Source organism: Phacochoerus africanus, chromosome 8 (genome assembly GCF_016906955.1).
Source record: "Phacochoerus africanus isolate WHEZ1 chromosome 8, ROS_Pafr_v1, whole genome shotgun sequence".
Lineage (NCBI taxonomy): Eukaryota > Metazoa > Chordata > Mammalia > Artiodactyla > Suidae > Phacochoerus > Phacochoerus africanus.
The window spans coordinates 29,710,267-29,729,960 of NC_062551.1; the positions used below are offsets into that span (position 1 = coordinate 29,710,267).

At 47.5% G+C, this 19,694-nt stretch overlaps 1 protein-coding gene across 4 annotated transcripts in view; it reads right to left on the reverse strand.

Annotated features, from left to right (window-relative positions):
* CES1 (carboxylesterase 1) overlaps positions 1 to 19,694 on the reverse strand; it is a 132,502-nt gene that overhangs the window by 107,650 nt on the left and 5,158 nt on the right. For 3 of the 4 annotated variants that reach the window (XM_047789684.1, XM_047789682.1, XM_047789686.1), the window contains exons 3-11: positions 18,729 to 18,873; positions 15,968 to 16,101; positions 12,066 to 12,219; positions 8,429 to 8,533; positions 7,168 to 7,272; positions 3,144 to 3,182; positions 1,925 to 2,065; positions 1,177 to 1,257; positions 81 to 228 (exon numbers count right to left, since the gene is read on the reverse strand). The exons of the other annotated variant lie outside the window; for it this stretch is intronic. In XM_047789684.1, coding sequence (XP_047645640.1) covers positions 81 to 228; positions 1,177 to 1,257; positions 1,925 to 2,065; positions 3,144 to 3,182; positions 7,168 to 7,272; positions 8,429 to 8,533; positions 12,066 to 12,219; positions 15,968 to 16,101; positions 18,729 to 18,873 — 1,052 coding nt within the window. The remainder of the gene's footprint in view (positions 1 to 80; positions 229 to 1,176; positions 1,258 to 1,924; positions 2,066 to 3,143; positions 3,183 to 7,167; positions 7,273 to 8,428; positions 8,534 to 12,065; positions 12,220 to 15,967; positions 16,102 to 18,728; positions 18,874 to 19,694) is intronic. 4 annotated transcript variants of the gene reach the window in all.

Here is a 19,694-nt window from a genome sequence, read left to right on the forward strand (position 1 = left end):
GTTTATGCTGAGGGCTGGGCAGGACAGTCAGGGAAGCTGGCAAGGCCGTGTCCCTCTCCTGTCCAGTGTCTGGGACTCACCTCTGTGTTGACGGGCCACCGTCACAGATGGGACACCAAACATCACATCCCCCATCAAGTCTAGGAACAGGTCTTTCTTTTTGACGGGGTCGTCTGTCCCCCCCAAATACTTGTCAGTGGCCACTGGAGTCAGTTCCTCAGGGATGTTCTGAAATAAATCGAGAGGGAAAGTGAGCACTGTTAAAATGAAACACAACACGGAGACCAGACTGAAGAATGATCTGTGTAGACAAAACCATATCAGCCATGCTAACTAAACTAAATCTAGCTTATTTCATAGACATGAGCAAAATAACTTAGGCTGTTTTTTTGTTAATGCACTTAAGAATCACAAAATAAAGTCAATGTCTTAAAATGGTATGAGAGAATCGCTCTTAACCAATCGCATGCATTCTGAAAACATCTACAATAATCAATAATTACTGAAAAGTTTAATGTCCTCCTTTTAACTTTTTAAGCCTTTCTGTAACTTCATGCCCTCGAGCTTCATATCAGTCTTTGAAGTTGGAAGCTCTTGGGTCACAAACTATTTTTTTTTTTTAGGTCTTTTTGCCATTTCTTGGGCCTCTACCAGGGAATATGGAGGTTCCCAGGCTAGGGGTCGAATCAGAGCAGTAGCCGCCAGCCTATGCCGGAGCCACAGCAACGCAGGATCCGAGCCGTGTCTGCAACCTACACCACAGCTCACGGCAACGCTGGATCCTTAACCCACTGAGCAATGGCAGGGATCAAACCCACAACCTCATGGTTCTTGGATTCATTAACCACTGTGCCACAATGGGAACTCCACGAACTATTTTTATATGTACAATAAACTCTTACTAAACCTATTTGTTGATTTAGTGGCTTTAGTTTTGGCATTTCTGGAGTTTGATTTACCACCCATGGTGAGTGACCCTCCTCATGTTAATGGTGAACCTCATGAGACCTGTGCAAACTGCCCCCCTCTGTCTACACAGGAGGAGTGATGGGGAAAGAAAAGAAGCGGGCGCAGCCTTCTGATCCCAGTCCACACTCTTCCATGTTACTCTGCAGTGTGGGGAAATCTCCTGCCCCTCTTTGGGGCTCAGCAGTTCCCAGATTCCTAGACTCTTACAGCCATGGAGTAGGACTTCCACAGGAGTGACGTGGCCGTCTTCTGGTCCAGCTTGCCTTCAGAGAGGGGGAAGCCCGTCATCTGTTAAAACAAAGGGTGAGCAATGGTGAATCATCAGGAACTGGCAGGAAGAACCAAAGTGACTAGGGGACCAAACCAATGCAGGCTGAAGGTCCCTTTGTTATCTTGACTGGCATGGATCTTTGATGAGTTTGGCAAAATCAAGAAATCAAATGGGCTTTCTTTCTAGAGATCAAAGCATGCAAAGAAGACGGTGTCATTGTTAAGCGTCCCATTCCTTTGAGATATCCACACCTCAGTGAGATGACTGGGAGGCTGTGTAAGGTTTTATGGAGAAACTAGGAAAGCACCAAGCCCAGGGGGAGGGGCTGAGAGTCCCGGGCCTCGGTCTCCTTAACTCCCGAGCCCCTTCCCCTTTCCAGGCCTCGGGGACTCATCTGCCCCCTGATTATCTCTACCAGCCTTCCCGGCACTGACATTTCAGGGTTCCTGGATGGGAAGACAATCAGGCAGTGTTTGGGGACAAGGGTCGCCAGGGCCACTCCACCCAGGTGACAGCTGGGCCACTGTGGAGAAGGTGTCCATGGAAATGTCAGCTTGCGTGAAGGGCACAGCTGCCCTGGTCCCAGAGAGGGGTCAGTAGAAGGAGGGTCCTGTGAGCAGAGCCGGGAGAGGTCATGCGACAGGTGGGGGCTCTGTCGAGTGTAAGAAGCCTGCACTTTCTCACCGTTGGCAGAAGCCAGCCAAACTCTTGCTTGTTGATTCCCACGATGTAGGGGACAGTGTTGAAATCCTTTTCAGCCAGAATCTCTTCAGGCATCTTGGGCAGCAGCACTCCATCCACCACAGTGGGCAGGAAGGGATGGCTCTGGGGAAGAGGGCAGTGTGGTGTCTGTGTGTCCCCTCTTGAGGTCTCACCCACGGCCCCCTCTCCACCTGTCTGAGCTCACAGCCAGCATCACAGACCTGTGTGCCCATGATCCGTGGCCACACAGTCGGGGTCCTGTAACAAAGGGCCAAGTCTGTGGACCCCAGAGGGCAGAGCTCTGACCAGGGGCCAGCAGGGGTCAGGTGATGGGGGCAGATCTCCACTCCGGTTGGTATAAAAATAGACAGTATGACGAGTGTAAGATTAGAAGTATATGTGTATCTCTCCATCTACAGTCAGTTCTCATTATTTGTGGTACTTACTTGTCACTTCTGCAACGTTACTGTGACTCTGGGATTTGGAGAATACAAAAGCCACAGCTCCAGCGGGGACCCAGAGGCAGGTTCCTGAGGGCATATGAACTCATCTTCCCACCTGCTGTTGTTATTTTTCTCTTTGAAGATACTTTATGTAATATGTGTTTTGTATGGACAGTTAGTTTTGTGTAATATGGAGTTACCATAAAACACCAGCTGACAAGGGCAGTGTTTGCCCGGCCCTGGGGAGGCTGCTGCTGGAGCTTCCCACAAGGCTGGGAAGAGGGTGGTGTCCTCAGCCCTGAGACTCGTGGCTCCTTTCCTTGGGACCCTGCAAACAGTGCAGCTTGCACACCCAGTCACCCTGCACCCTCCCAGGAGAAGATCCGGGCTCCTTGGGACAGAGCCCTTCATCCAGTTATCCCCACCTCCCCCTCCCCCCACAGCGGGAGTTTCTAGTCCAGCCTTCTCCCAATGGGGCATGTTTGGCGATGTAAACAAGATGAGGGGGTGGGGGACACAGGGACACAGGATTCCTAACCGAGAGTGCTTGACTGGGAGTCAGAGGACTGGTTCTGGTCCTGTGTCTGGTCTCCTGGCTGTGCGACCCAGACAAGCCACTGTCCCTCTCTGACCCCAACAATTAAATACAGGGAGGTACCATGATTCTACGAAGAATTCCTTCCTTCTTTCCTTTTTATTAGCTGAAGATTAAGGTATCAAGGCTTAAAACGTGTAATTAAGAAACCAAAAGTCCTTACCTCTCTGGGGTCTCCATGCAAATCAAGAGTTAAAAATTTCTGTGAAGACAAAGGCAGAAGGAGGGGTGAGAAATCTCCCGGGAAAAGCAGGACACTGGCTCCCCTGGGCATGAGCACTGGGTGTAGATGTGGGGTGGGGGAGGGGAGCTCTAGGAAGGACACTTGTTTGTGCCTGAGTGTCCTCCACCGGATCCCCTCCTTGTTCCCCCACAAAACAACACTCTAATTTTCCTTTAGGGGTCCCCCTTTTAACCACCTTCACCCCATGAATCCAGGCATTTTATATGTGGCCTGGGTAAACCACCTCCCTGACCACAAGGATTATTTCAGGGATGGGCATGTGTACATGTCTGTTCAATAGAGTTTACCTAAAATTTTGCTGGAATTACTGAGAAAGGTTTCTAAGCAGATGGGATGTAAGTCTAAAGAGCTATTCTTGTCTTTAACCTTTACAGGGATAAACCTCCCTAAGAGTGAAGCCAACATGAAAGGTGAAAAGCTGAGGGTTAGGAGTTTCTCAATAATATCATTGGTGCGTCTGGATCCAGACAAGCCTGAAACCATCAACTCCTAGACTTTTCTTTTGGTAAGTTACCTAAAGATTCTATTACAACATACTCATTTATATAATCAAGGCATTTGGAGGTGCATTTTCTCATTAGAAAATCCTTACTCAGGAGTTCCCGTTGTGGCTCAGTAGTTAAAGAATCTGACTGGGAACCCACTTAGGGAGGCCAGGGATTGAACCCACATCCTCATGGACACCAGTCAGGTTCTCAGGCCATTGAGGAAGAAGGGGAACTCCAGATCATTGATTTTTAGAGCAACATATTATGTGTATATGTGTGTATATAATATATATATATATATATGTATATGTATATATATATATATATATATAACAGCTATATGGATAACTGATAATAGATGAGTGAAAATTATAGATGAATTGATATTAGATGAAAAGATATTGGTGAATTGGATTCACTGCTGAATGGAGAGATGTATAATAAGATGATGAATGGGTGGATGGATTGATGAATAGGTGGAGAGATATATGAATGGGTGAACAAAAGGTTTATGTTAGAATCACAATTGAGGCAGATGCTCCAAAATCTAGAAATTGGGCCATTACTGGGTTATATTTGAGGTGCTTTCTAAATTAACTAAGACAAAAAAAAAATTATACACCATGACCAGGTTGGGTTCATCCCAGGTTCACAAGGATGGTTCAACATACGCAAATCAATCAGCATCATACACCACATTAACAAAACAAAAGTCAAAAATCATATGATCATCTCAATAGACGCAGAAAAAGCATTTGACAAAGTCCAACATCCATTCATGATCAAGACCCTCGCCAAAGTGGGTATAGAGGGAACATTCCTGAATATAATCAAAGCCATTTATGAGAAACCCACAGCAAATATAATCCTCAATGGGGAAAAACTGAAAGCCTTCTCACTCAAATCTGGAACAAGACAGGGATGCCCACTCTCACCACTGCTCTTCAACATAGTTTTGGAAGTCCTAGCCATAGCAATTAGACAAACAAAAGAAATAAAAGGCATCCATATAGGAAGAGAAGGGATAAAACTGTCACTGTATGCAGATGACATGATACTATACATAGAAAACACTAAGGACTCCACCCCAAAACTACTTGAATTGATTAACAAATTCAGCAAAGTAGCAGGATATAAGATTAACATCCAGAAGTCAGTTGCCTTTCTGTATACCAGCAATGAAATATTAGAAAAGGAATACAAAAATACGATACCTTTTAAAATTGCACCTCACAAAATCAAATACCTCGGAATACACCTGACCAAGGAGGTAAAGGACCTATATGCCGAGAAGTATAAAACTTTAATCAAAGAAGATGTAAAGAAATGGAAAGATATTCCATGTTCCTGGATTGGGAAAATCAATATTGTAAAAATGGCCATACTACCCAAAGCAATCTACAGATTCAATGCAATCCCTATCAAATTACCCATGACATTTTTCACAGAACGAGAACAAACAATCCAAACATTTATATGGAACCACAAAAGACCCAGAATCGCCAAAGCAATCCTGAGAAACAAAAACCAAGCAGGAGGCATCACTCTCCCAGACTTCAAGAAATACTACAAAGCCACAGTCATCAAAACAGTGTGGTACTGGTATCAAAACAGACAGACAGACCAATGGAACAGAAGAGAGAATCCGGAAATAAACCCTGACACCTATGGTCAATTCATCTTTGACAAGGGAGGCAAGAACATAAAATGGGAAAAAGAAAGTCTATTCAGCAAAGACAGCTGGACAGCTGCATGCAAAGCAATGAAACTAGAACACACCCTCACACCATGCACAAAAATAAACTCCAAATGGCTGAAAGACTTAAATATACGACAGGACACCATCCAACTCCTAGAAGAAAACATAGGCAAAACACTCTCTGACATCAACATCATGAATATTTTCTCAGGTCAGTCTCCCAAAGCAATAGAAATTAGAGCAAAAATAAACCCATGGGACCTCATCAAACTGAAAAGCTTTTGCACAGCAAAGGAAACCCAAAAGAAAACAAAAAGACAACTTACAGAATGGGAGAAAACAGTTTCAAATGATGCAACTGACGAGGGCTTAATCTCTAGAATATATAAACAACTTATATAACCCAACAGCAAAAAAGCCAATCAATCAATGGAAAAATGGGCAAAAGACCTGAATAGACATTTCTCCAAAGAAGATATACAGATGGCCAGCAAACACATGAAAAAATGCTCAACATCGCTGGTTATAAGAGAAATGCAAATCAAAACTACCATGAGACACCACCTCACACCAGTCAGAATGGCCATCATTAATAAATCCACAAATAACAAGTGCTGGAGGGGCTGTGGAGAAAAGGGAACCCTCCTGCACTGTTGGTGGGAATGTCAACTGGTACAGCCACCATGGAGAACAGTTTGGAGATACCTTAGAAATCTATACATAGAACTTCCATATGACCCCGCAATCCCACTCTTGGGCATCTATCCGGACAAAACTCTACTTAAAAGAGACACGTGCACCCGCATGTTCATTGCAGCACTATTCACAATAGCCAGGACATGGAAACAACCCAAATGTCCATCGACAGATGATTGGATTCAGAAGATGTGGTATATATACACGATGGAATACTACTCAGCCATAAAAAAGAATGACATCATGCCATTTGCAGCAACATGGATGGAGCTAGAGAATCTCATACTGAGTGAAAGGAGCCAGAAAGACAAAGACAAATACCATATGATATCACTTATAACTGGAATCTAATATCCAGCACAAATGAACCTTTCCACAGAAAAGAAAATCATGGACTTGGAGAAGAGACTTGTGGCTGCCTGATGGGAGGGGGAGGGAGTGGGAGCTTGGGCTTATCAGACCCAACTTAGATTTACAAGGAGATCCTGCTGAATAGCATTGAGAACTTTGTCTAGATACTCATGTTGCAACAGAACAAAGGGTGGGGAAAAAAATGTAATTGCAATGTATACATGTAAGGATAACTTGATCCCCTTGCTGTACAGTGGGAAAATTAAAAAAAAAAGCTGTGGTATAGCTTTACAATGGAAAAAATAAATAAATTAATTACCTAAGACAAATTCTGACAGCCTTTCTGAATAATCTTTCTTCTAAATAACGCCATTCCCAAAATTCAGGATGAGAATTACCTCTGAGAATATGTAATGTTTAATTCTTTAAAATAGAAATGAAAACTGGTTTAGAAGAAGTAAGTTTTGATAGATATGAATGGTTATAATGAATTTGTCCATTATGTTATTTTTTGTCTTTGGCAAAGTTTGAGACATTCCAAATAAGAAAAAAGGAAATTCCCCTTTGAGAACCAGAGGCAGAAATTGCTCCTGAAAGCGAGAACCTGTTCCAAGTAGTTTTTCCAGGGCAAGGGGTCAGCTGAATTGAAGTCTGAGGCCATGTTCACAGGGTAGGGTGCTTGTGTGGCCACGAGAGCAGGTGTACCTACCATCTTCAGCGTTAAGTCCAAGAGCTCGTCCTCTGACTTCTGGCGCAGGCAGTGAACAAAGACAGCCGAGGTGGTGGTTTTACACCCAGCAAGGACAGCAATTTGCTGCAGAGATCATAGGCGACAGCACGATTCAAGAGGCATGTCCCTTTCCTCCACCAATAGTGACACGTTCTATCCCAGCCTCAATTTCTAAAGGCGGCACACGGTGGCAGAAATACTCCAGACCTTAGGCATGGGTCCTGGGTCCCAGTCATGACAATCATACTCCTCAGCCTCTGTCACCTTATCTCTTGTAAAGTGGGCACAATTGTCTCAAAGTTGAACACCACACCCGCAGAGAGGCCGCAATGAGTGGGGTTTAAGAGCATGGAGTCCAGAAGCCCACTGTCTCATTTCAAGTCTCCGCTCATCTGATTAGCAGCCATTTGGCCTCAGGCCAGACACTTGCAAAGTGCAGCCAGAGGGGAAGGTGCAGATGAGAGAAGTCAGGCTGCAGGATGGCGGCACCAGGAGAGTGTGTGGGGGCTGCCAGAGCCGGATCCAGTGTCTGACTTACAATCAGTGCTCAGTACATATTTGGTTAACCAAATAAATTCAAGAGCACAGAGGGAGGACGAGAAGGGGGGAAGCAAAAGCAAGAATAAGCATGTTAGCTTCTTTCTTCTGCCAATTTCTGGTCCTGTTTGATAGGGAAATCCAGCCCCGTTTCTGCCGCCTTTGTTTCCTTTAAATAGATTCCACGTTCTTGACTCAACTTGGTAAAATGGGCTTCTGTGCTTTACAACTGAGAATAGAAAACATTCTCAGCAATTTTTAAAAAAATTCTTGGCGTCTTTGTCTCCTCCCCTGCTACGCGCCAGTCCCTTTAAGTCTGGCTGCTGCCCCCGCCCCTCCCCCAAACCAGCTCTCTCAGCCCCACCAAAATGCTCCTCATCCCTGACTCCAGGGCCCTCCTCAGCAGAGCTCTCCCTTCCTTGGCTTCATAACACTCTCCAAATAGAGGCCACGTCCTCACCAGGGGCCTAGGCGGCACGGCCCCTGCCAGTGGCCCCATCCTCAGCTCAGGCCCCGTTCCATCTGCTCTTTCTGCTCTGGCAAGTTCAGCAGTCAAGTGGGAGGCTGGGGCAGCTGTGGCCTTGCCATTCCCCACTTGTGTGGCCCTTCGAGGAGGTCAGCTGGATCCTAGAACAAGAGAGGCCCCTGACAACTACAGGAGAGCAGGGCAAAGGGTGTGAGGACAGTGCCATGAGAGGCCTACCTTAGCTGCAGCCTTCATGTCCTTCCTGACCAGGGCAACAGTGAGGGCCACGCCACTCTCAGAGATGGCCCGGTGGAAGAGGTTCTTGGCCAAGGGAGACAACACCTGGGAGCCGAGTCGGGAGAAAGGGAGTCAGTGCTCAGGGGTCTTCAAGAGCCACCCCATCCACGGATCTGCCCTGGGCTGCTCCCCTGGAGGTCCTGGGGCCCAGGTTCTGCTAGAAACCCTCAACTGGAGGCATCCAGGGGCAGAGTGAGGGGCAGAACAGCAGGTGTGTGGGCATGTACACTGCTTATAATGATCAGCAGTGTCTGAAAGACAGCTGAGCAATTTCTAGGAACACTTTTAAAGACACAGTTCTTTTTTGCCCATGCCTATGGCAGATAGACCACAGCAATGCAAAGACCAAATTCTTAACCGGTAGGCTCCAAAGACACAGTTCTGATTCCCCATTTCCATCACTCAGAATTTCTCCTAAGGAAAATGAACTTGGGGAGTTCATACTGTAGCTCAGGGGTAATGAACTTGACTAGTGACCATGAGGTTGTGGGTTTGGTCCTTGGCCTTGCTCAGTAGGTTAAGGGTCTGGCATCGCCATGATCTTGGATCCCACGTTGCTGCTGCGGTGGCATAGGGTGGCAGTTGCAACTCCGATTTGACTCCTAGCCGGGGAACTTCCATATGTACAGGCATGGCTCTAAAAAGACAAAAAAGAAAAAAGAAAAAGAAAAGAAAATGAACTTGGGTACACACAGCAATCTCTGAGAATGCCCACACAGTTTATAACTGGAAGTATAAACAGGTTGCTCCATGGCCTGGGCACTTTACATGCTGCAGGTGTGGTCAAAAAATGAAAATAAAATCAGAACACAGTTTGACATAAATCGCAGCAACATCTTTCTTGATCCACATCCTAAAGTAATGAAAATAAAAACAAAATCAACTAATGGGACCTAATTTATCTTAAAAGCTTTTGCACAGCAAAGGAAGCCATAAACAAAATGAAAAGACAACCCACAGAATGGGAGAAAATATTTCCAAATGAAGCCATTGACAAGGTATTAATTTCCAAAATATACTAATAGCACATGCAATGTCAAAAAGACAAGCCCAATCAAAAAATGGGCAGAAGATCTAAATAGACATTTCTCGGGAGTTTCCACTGTGGCCAGCGGTAATGAATCCAGCTGGCATCCATGAGCACTTGAGTTTGATCCCTGGCCCCACTCACTGGGTTAAGGATCTGGCATTGCTGTGAGCTGTGGTGTAGGTCACAGACGCAGCTTGGATCCTGCGTTGCTGTGGCTGTGATGTAGGCTGGCAGCTACAGCTTGGATTGGACTCCTAGCCTTAGAACTTCCATGTGTTGCAGGTATGACCTAAAAAAAAAAAAAAAAAGAGAGAGAGAGAGAGAAAGGGAAACATTTCTCCAAAGAATATATACAGATGGCCAAAAAAGACATGAAAAGATGCTCAGCATCACTAATTATTAGAGAAATGCAAATCAAAACAACAATGAGGTATCACCTCACAGCAGTATGCATGGCCATTCAAAAAATCAAAAAAATAAATGCTGGAGAGGGTGTGGATAAAAGGGAACACTCCTACATTGTTGGTGGAAATGTAAGCTGGTGCAACCACTGTGGAGAACAGTGGTATGGAAGTTCTTCAAAAAACTAAATATAGAACTACCATATGATCCAGCAGTCCTGCCCCTGAGCATATATCCAGAGAAAAACATATTTGAAAAGATACATGTATCCCATTGTACATCCTAGCAATAGTTACAATAGCCAAGATTTGGAAGCAACCTAAATTTCCATCAACAGAGAGTTAGATAAATAAGATATGGTTAATTAAAAAAAAAATACTCACAATGGAATATTACTCAGCTATAAAAAAAGAATGAATAGGGAGTTCCCGTTGTGGCACATCGGTAATGAATCCAACTAGTATCTAGGAGGACTCAGGTTCAATCCATGGCCTTGTTTAGTGGGCTAAGGATCTGGCATTGCCATGAGCTGCAGTGTACGTCACAGACATGGCTTGGATCCCTAGTTGCTGTGGGTGTGGTATAGGCTGGCAACTACAGCTCCAAATCGACCCCTAGTCTGGGAACTTCCATATGCTGTGGGTGCAGCCATAAAAAGAAAAAAAAAAAAGAAATAATGCCATTTACAGCAGCATGGATGGACCTAGAAATTATCATACTAAATGAAGTAAGTCAGAGAAACACAAATATCATATTTGATCACTAAAATGTGGAATCTAACAATCATGAGACAAAAAACTTACAAAAGAGAAATATACTCAAAGATTTTGAAACCAAATTTATGGTTACCAAAGGGGAAAAATGGGGAAGGAGGGATAAATTGAGGGGTTGAGATTGCGATATACACACAACTATACATAAAATAGGTAACAAGGACCTACCGTATAGTGCAGAGCAATATACTCAACACTGTGTAATAACCTATATGGGAAAAGATTCTGAAAAGGAACATATATATATATATATATATATATATATATATATGTGTGTGTGTGTGTGTGTGTATACGTACATATATCTGATTTACTTTGCTGTACACCTAAAACTGACACAGCTTTCTAAGCAACTGTACTCCAATAAAATTGATTTTTAAAAAATAGAAATAAATAAAAGCAACAAAAAGAAATGCAATAACAGGAGTTCCCACTGTGCACTGTGGCATAGCAAATTAAGAATCCAGACTTGTCTCTGTGACAGCACAGGTTTGGTCCCCAGCCTGGGACAGTAAGTTAAGGATCTGACTGTAGTATAGGTCACAGCTGCAGCTTCGATTTGATCCCTGATTTGGGAACTTCCATATGCCTTGGGTGCAGCCAAAAAAACAAAAACAAAAAACAAAAAACAAAACAAAACAAAAAACCGCAGTAACATCATTGACCCTCTGCTCAACTGTGAGGCAGCTGGAGGATTTTTTTAATAGCTCTCAGCACCTTCTAATCTACTTTTCCATCTTTACTTCCCTCGGTCTTCCAAGTGCCATTCCCAAACCAGGCTTCCTCGTTCCTGGTTGTGTCTGTGTCCCACATGCTCTGTCTCATTTCCCTCTTCACACCTCCTCTCCTCTTCTCCCTCAATTCCCCCAGCCCCAAACCATCATCAGGATCTGCCCTCTAAGGCCTGGACAGGTCAACAGACAACCTCAGAGGAGGGCCCTGACCTGGTCTCAGTGCTTCCAACCCACCGACATGTAGGTTTGGCTTCAAGAAATACAACGACACTCTCCCCAACTTTCATGAATTCTTCCTTATATTCAAAATTTACAGCCACCGCCCCGTCCCAAGCGAAGGCAGGTGAGTCCTAATGGTAAAATGATTAGGAAGGTGAGGTAGACCTCAGCCAGCATGGGACAGAAATAACGTCACTGCTACAGCTGTGACTGGTGTTCCTTATGGCCCCAGGACACTACGCTGAGCTCTGAGGTCCGTGGGGGCCGCAGAGAGTTGAGACATTAACTTCCCATCATCTGGTGCAGCCCAGAGTGGGGTCAGCCATGAATCCAGGTCTTGTAACCAAAGGTTACCTGACTACACCGACTGGTCTGCAAGGGGTCCCATCAGCAGCCATATCAGGGCCGGGAACACTTACCAGAACAGAGACACTTTCCCCTCCTGCTGACTCTCCAAAGATGGTCACAGAGCCTGGGTCGCCTCCAAAGTTGGCGATGTTCTCCTGGACCCAGTGCAGTGCGGCCACCTGGTCCAAGTGACCCCAGTTGCCCCGGCTGTGTTCGTCCCCTGTGCTGTAAGAGAACAGGGTGGGGGTGACAGCAGAGAGGTCAGCCAGGGCTCTCAGGACCACAGTTGGGGCTGGGGGGCTGGCTGAGGCTTCTGGGAAAGACCAGGCTTCCCCAGCCCTGACCCTGGGGTCTTGGCCTGCCCCCCATCCTGTGGCCTGTGTGCTGTAGGGCTGCGCACATCCATCCTGCTTCCAGTCACTGAGCGTCCGCTATGAGGCAAACACTGTTCTAAGAGCAGAAGCACGCGTGGAGCACAGCAGGCAAAACCGCCGACTACACCCAGCTCACACTTCAGATCCTAAACAAATGCACAGAGGAGATTAGAGTACAATGTCAGGGGTGCAGGTGTATCCAGGAAAAAAAAGAATTGAGGGGATATGGTGGGGGGGAGGTGTCTTCTACTGATCACCCAATCAAGAAACACCACTTTAGGCAGTGATATTTGAGTAGAGACCTAAATGAATGAGCACATGAAACTAGCAAATACCCAAAGAAGCGAATTCCAGGCAGAAGATACAGCAAGTGCAAAGAATCTCAGACCAAGTGAGCAAAAGTGTGAGTTTAGGACACGTGGCTACAGAGGGCCCTGAAGGCCTTGGTAAGGACATCGATGTCATTGTAAGTGAGGTTGGAAGACATTGGAGGGGATGATGTGATTCTGTTTATGTCTTCAGTGGTCACTGTGGCTACTGGGTGGATCGGATGTGGTATAAAATGGGTGTTCTTGCAAAGCTAGAGTAATCAAGACAGTGTGGTACTGACACAAAAACAGACATATTGGACAATGGAACAGAATAGAGAGCCCAAAAATAAGCCCAGACACCTACAGTCAATTATCTTCAACAAAGGAGACAAGAATATAAAATGGGAAAAAAGTCTCTTCAGCAAGAGGTGCTGGGAAAACTGGACAGCTGCATGTACCTCAGCGAAACTAGAACACACACTCACATCATGCACAAAAATGCATTCAAAATGGCTTAAAGACTTAAACATAAAAGCATGACACCATAAAAGTCCTAGAAGAGAACATAAGCAAAATATTCTCTGACATAAATCATAGAAATGTTTTCATAGGTCAGTCTCCCATGGCAGCAGAGATAAAAACAAAAAGAAACAAATGGGATCTAAAAAAACTTACAAGTTTTTCACAGCAAAGGAAACCATTAAAAAAAGACAATGTACAGGATAGGAGAAAATAGTTGCAAACTATGCACCTGACAAGGGCTTAATCTCCAAAGTCTGCAAGCAATTCAGACAACAACAACAAAAAACCCAATTAGAAAAATGGGTGGAAAGATTTAGACGTTTCTCCAAAGAAGACATATGGATGGCCAGTCAGGCACATGAAAAAATGCTCATCATCATGAATAATTAGAAAAATGTAAATTAAAACTGCAATAAGGTATCACCTCACACTGGTCAAAAGGCCAACATTAATAAGTCTACAAATAGCAAATGCTGGAGTGGGTGTGGAGAAAAGGGAATGTTCCTGCACTGTTGGTGGGAATGTAAATTGGTACAACCACTATGGAGAACAGTATGGAGGTTCCTCAGAAAACTAAATATAGAACTACCTTCTATATTTCCCACTGTGTTCCCACATCTGGGCACATATGTGGGCAAAGCTGTAATTCAAAAAAATACAAACACCCCTGTGTTCATTGCCAGGACATGGAAACAATCTAAACAACTATTGACAGAAGAATGGAATAAGATTTGTTACAAACACAAAATGGAATATTACTCAGCCATAAAAAAGAATGAAATAATGCCATTTTCCAGGAACTTAGATGCAACTGGAGATTCTTTTATATTAAGTAAAGTAAGTCAGAAAGAGAAAGACATATAATATATGATATCACTGATATGTGGAATATAAAATATGGCACACGTGAAATTATCTACAGAACAGAAACAGACTCATAGACATGGAGAAAAGATTTGTGGTTGTAAAGAGGGAGGGGGGAGGAAGTGGGATGGACGGGGAGTTTGGAGTTAAAACGTAAACTATTACATTTAGAATGGATGGGCAATGAGGTCCTACTCTACACCACAGGGAACTATGTCTAAACTCTTGGGATAGAACATGATGGGGAATGATATGAGAAAAAGAATGTATGTATATGTATGACTGGGTCAATTTGCAAACAGCAGAAATTGGTAAAACATTGTAAATCAATAATACTTTTAAAAAATAAAAAAGGAAAAAATAAATAAAAGGAGATGTTTTAATAACAGTACAGGGCAGAGACCCAGGGGGCTGTGAATAGGGTGAGTACAAGGCAGGAGGTGAGAAGTGGCTGGATTCTGCATGTGATGTAAAGGTGGAGCCAAAAGCACGTGCTGGGGACGGGATGCGGGGTGGGAGGACAAGAGAAGAGTCTGGGCAAATACAGGGCTTTCAGGCTGAGTCGCCGGAAGGGTGGAGCTGCCAGCAGCTGAGCAGGAGCCCCTGTGGGGCAAGTGGGGGTGTTTGGGGAGCAGGCAGGGTGGTGGGAGTCAAGGGTGACGTCTGTCCCTGGAAGGTGAGTGTCCCGTTGGACGTCCCGTGGAGACGGCAGGAGGTAGTTAGTGATGGACACGTGGCTTTCAGAGGAGAAACGGAGCGAAAACCAGGCATCTTGGAAGTGCCCCCTGTGGTGACTCAGGGACCCAGGGGGCCGGCTTGGGAGACACACACAGAGAGCCTGAGACGGGCAGGAGGGGGGTCGGGGAGGGGCTGAGAAGGAGCAGCCATGAGGCAGGAGGTGGCTGGAGCCCAGAGAAGGGAGCTTTTCACAAAGACCTGAGGGTCCATGCGTGGATGCTGCCGGGTGTGGGGGAGGGCAGGAGCTGTGGGTCCCTGGTGACCTGGACCAGAGCAGCCCTGTGTCAGGTCGGAGTGAGACCCTGACTGACGTGTCAGAGAGACTGGGGGAGAGGCCGGGGGAGTGTGCGCAGTTATAGTGGAACTGGGAGCAGGTGCACAGCCTTGGGGGGACTGCGAGTCTCAGGGAAGGTGGACATCCTGGGACCAACTCGCCTGGACACCCCTGCTCCAGCCCAGAGGACTTTCCAGAGAGGTGAGGTCCCCTCCCCCAGGCCACCATCGGCCATCTCAGGGTAAGAGGTCCCGGGGCCGGTGCACTCCGAAAAGGCTCAGGAACTGTGCCTGCAGGAAACCAGGCTCCCGTCACCAGGAGACTCCGTGGAGGAGACGCAAGGCTTCACTGATGCATGTGCCAAATTCCAAGAAGGAAATGGAGAGGGTGAGCCCGACATTCCCCCCAGGAGTGGTGTCCCCTGGGGCCTGATGCTCCCCAAGCTCCCGGTTCCAGCCATCTGTTCCTTCACCCACAAGAACTCACGGGGCTCCCACCTTGAGTCCACGCCCCCCCTCCTTCCCCCTGAGGGAAGATGTGTAAGCCCCTCGCAGGGGTGGTGAGGGTTCACCATCATCCTAGAAGTACGCCTCTGCTGGGGCAGCAGCAGTGAAAAAGACGAGGACTTCAGATAAGGGGACATTTGGCTTGGGCTTTGCAGGGATAATAGGAGTTTGTCAGGTTGATTAGGCATTGTACAAGCAAAAGCTCAGAAGTAAGTGGACCAGGGTGGCTGAGGAATGAGAAGGTAGGTGGAGCCCAGTGTGGGGGGACTTGGATGCCTGACCAGGGAACCGAGGTCCCCTGGAGGGCTTGCATGACCAGAGCTGAGTCCTAGCACCCTCACACTGGGGAGGGCAGTGTGCCGTGAGGAGAGTCCCTGGTCTTACCTGAAGAATCCCCAGATGCCCAGGCGGTACTGGATCGCCACCACCACCACGTTTTCATGGGCAGCAAGCACCACCCCATCATACATTGGTGCCCCGCCCACCACCAGACCTCCTCCGTGGATCCACACCATCACCTGGACGGGGAGGAAGCAACCATACTGGTGATAGGAAGCAGAGCTGGCTCCCTGGGTAGTTACCGAGCCATTCTCTCAGCCGCGGCCCAGGCCACCCTCCTTCTCAGGGACTGCCCCTGCCTGTCTCTCCAGCTCCCGTGCCACCTCCTCTCAGCGCTCTTCATGCTGAGAACATCATCATGGGAGCAGCCAAGGCTAAGAGTGTCATCTTCTCCCCAGCAGTCCCATCATCCTCACTCCTGGACCCTCAGGCAGCTCAGCACGTTCTGCCTGCAGTGGCCCTTGTATTTCAGCTTGACCTTAGTTTCCTTGGTGGGGTGAGTTCAGCTTCTCTCATGTGTGAAATACCGTGTTAAGAAGCACATGCACTGGGTGGGACCCCTTCTGAACATAGCTTCCTGCTGCCTCTTCTGCTCCCTAAATCCCACTCATCCTCACTAGGAAGCCTAAGAGCCGCCTCCTCCAAAAAGTCCTCAATCCTTTGATGAATAGGGTCTGAAAACGACTAGGTGCCAGGGACTGTGGTAGGAATTGAGGATGAGAACAGATGCACAATTCATAATACATGGCTCCTGAATTTAAAGAGTTCGCATAACAAGGAAGTGAGAATTGCTAAAATAATAATATTGCAACAATTTTGTTAATTTTTTAAAAAGTAACTTGAAAAATAAACTATGTGCCAAGTGTTAATTCTAAGCATTTAAAAATAAACCGCCTAGGGAGTTTCCATTTGGGGGCAGCTGCAACAAATCCAACTAGTACCCATGAAGATGCGGTTTAAATCCCTGGCCTCGATCAGCAGGTCAGGGATCCATCATTGCCATGAGCTGTGGTGTAGGTGGCAGACTTGGCTCGGATCCCATGTTGCTATGGCTATGGTTTAGGCCGGCAGCTACAGCTCCTATTCCAGCCCTAGCCTGGGAGCTTCCATGTGCCACGGATATGGCACTAAAAAGCAAATAAGCAAGGAAACAAATGAATAAAGAAATAAATGAGATGAGGACAACATTGTCCTCTGTCACAGACAGAAAATTGAGGCACCACCCGGAGGTCACACTGCTGATAGATGGGGGACCAGGACTTGAACCCTGGCAGTCTGGCTCCAGAGCCCACATGTGAGCCACCCAGCACACAGCAGCCCATGGCCACGGGCAGTAGGCTGGCTGCTGGGACAGGAGGAATTTCCTTCCTTCATCTCTAACTAATGCCTCAGGAAGACTTGCCTCGGGTGCTGGGCCAGACACTGACATAAATCTTGATACTCATCCCTGAACCCCGGGTGGGGTTATCGCGGTTTGGGGGAAACAGAGCCTGGGCTCCCTGTTAGTAAAGGCAGAACCAGGATTTAAAGCCAGACCCTGGGCCCCAGAGCCTGTGTCTGTAAGTGGAGGTTCTCCTGCCTCCAGGTTTCCGGAGCCCATACCTCTTACTCCTCAATCCCTGCCTGCCCCCGGGGGAGGGGCCGAGTGTGCGGTCACCTCTGAGTCCAGCCTGAGCCAAACCGGGTCAGCAGTGATTTGCTGAGGAAGCGTGTCCAGCTCTGGGCGGCCCAGATGGGAAGATCCTGGGAGGCAGAGGCTGTGAGGTCGAGCTCTCGTGTTCCTCCTTCCTCCTAAGCCCCAGTTCTAGCTCCGTGTAGGGGGCACTGAGGAGCTCACAGGGGGATGAATGGATGAATGAATGAATGAATGCATTAACTGCTGGTCCCATCCCTTTGAGCCAAGCATGTGCAGGGCCAGGGTCTAGTCACAAGTTCACAGACCCCCACGCTTGGGCACCAGGCGAAGCGTGTTCCTAGAGATGGATGGGTGCTCTCACCCTCCTGCCTCCAGCCCACGACCCCTCCTTTTCCAGCTGAGCTGTCCCCCCAGCTAGCCTGAGCCGGGACACCTGCCTCATCTCTGGGCTTCTGTCTATTCTGGAAATCCTGACTCACTGGGTCATCAGCCTGGGCCAAAGATAATGAGGAAGGGAAATTAGCTACAGTAGACTCTTGACAGTTGTCAAAGGCAAAAGAAAGTGCCTCTTTGTTGCTTCAGGCCCTGTCCCCCAACCTGTGACAGTGGGACACTGGAAGTTGTCAGAGAGGGTCTTTGTGTGCTGAGGAAAAGCCACACACAGGCCCCACTTGCTAGTGTGGGTCAAAGAGCAGGAGTGTGACCATCAGGAGACCGTGCTCTAGTCCTGCCAAGCCGCCTCTGTGACCTCGCCTTTGCCCCTCTGGGCCTCAGTTTCCCCATCTGTGAAGGAGAGCTTGGGCAGTTGGCTCGTCTCCAAGGTTCCTTCCTGCTCCAGCATTCTTGGAAATTGTGTGTTAGCCTCTCTGGGAATCTGGTTCCTAATCTAGCAGTTATGAGTCATCCTCCTTGTCCATCTATTAACATGAGAGAAGTTGGAAAAATTACAATGTGCATTACAGATGGACAGCAGACTCCCCAGAGGCCCTATGTCGGTCACTGGGAGGAACTGGGGTGAGGACCTTGTGTCCCCTGACGTCCGGTTAGGCTGTGGTGGTAAAGGAATCCCCGAGGCCCCTGGACCAGCCATGGCTCGAGATGCCCCCTCCCAGGACTGCCCTCATCCCTGCCAGTCTACACGAGCCTGGACCCGCCGTTCCCACTGCTTACCGGCAGTCTGCTCCTCTTGGTCAGGTCAGCAGGGGTGTAAATATTTAGGTAGAGACAGTCTTCAGAAAACTCCGGAGTGAGCCTCTCCTTTCTGTTGGTAAATAGATCTGAGGTCATCTGCCCCACTACTGGGTCCTGGCAGCACCTGGGAGGGGCAAGGAGATGGAAGAAGTGCTGAGGTTCAATCAGAGCTCAGCAAGGTGTTGTCTCCTGCAGTCAGGTTGGTCCTTGGACTGACAGGATTCGGCCAGTAGTATGAGTTGTACTTACCAAACTTCAGACCTTGGATTAGGTTGGAGACCACCTGGGGTTTCCAGTGGGGGCTTCTCAGGCTCCCCAGGGTCTCCCAGGCCCCTGTGTGGTGACCCCTGACCCTCTTCCCTTCCCAGAGCCTCGGGCTGCCCTGGGGCAAGGAAGGAGGATGCCGGGATGCTGGCCTCACTCAGTGGGTTAAGGACCCAGCATTGCCGTGAGCTGTGATGTAGGTTGTCAGGCCTCAAACGCCAGGAGGATGGCAGCTGCTTTGTCACGGGCCTCATCTTGTGGGTCTCCCGCTGGCTAGTGCTCTGTACCTTTACTATGCGTCCTGCTAAGCGGCTCCTCTAGCGAGTAAACCAGTTTTCTGAGTGCTGGGAGCTGCTCTAGCAACTTAATAGAACCCAAGGAGGGGGGCCCGGGCACCTCTGATTCAAAACCACTCCGTCAGAGGCCTGGGTAACAACCTGGACGTGGAGCTGGCATCGAAGGCAGAGGGAAGTACTGGGGGACCGTGCCCTGAACCTGTGGACTCTGGCGCCGACTCTGGGGACAGAGGGTCACAATCAGTTGAAATGTCGCATGCCCACATAGCGGGAGAACTGCTGTCTGGTGTGGAAGAGAGCACACACGTGAGACCTGGAGTCAGAAAGTTATGTGATTCCATTTTGAGGGGGAAAATCTGCCACAGATAAAAGACTGGAACCATAG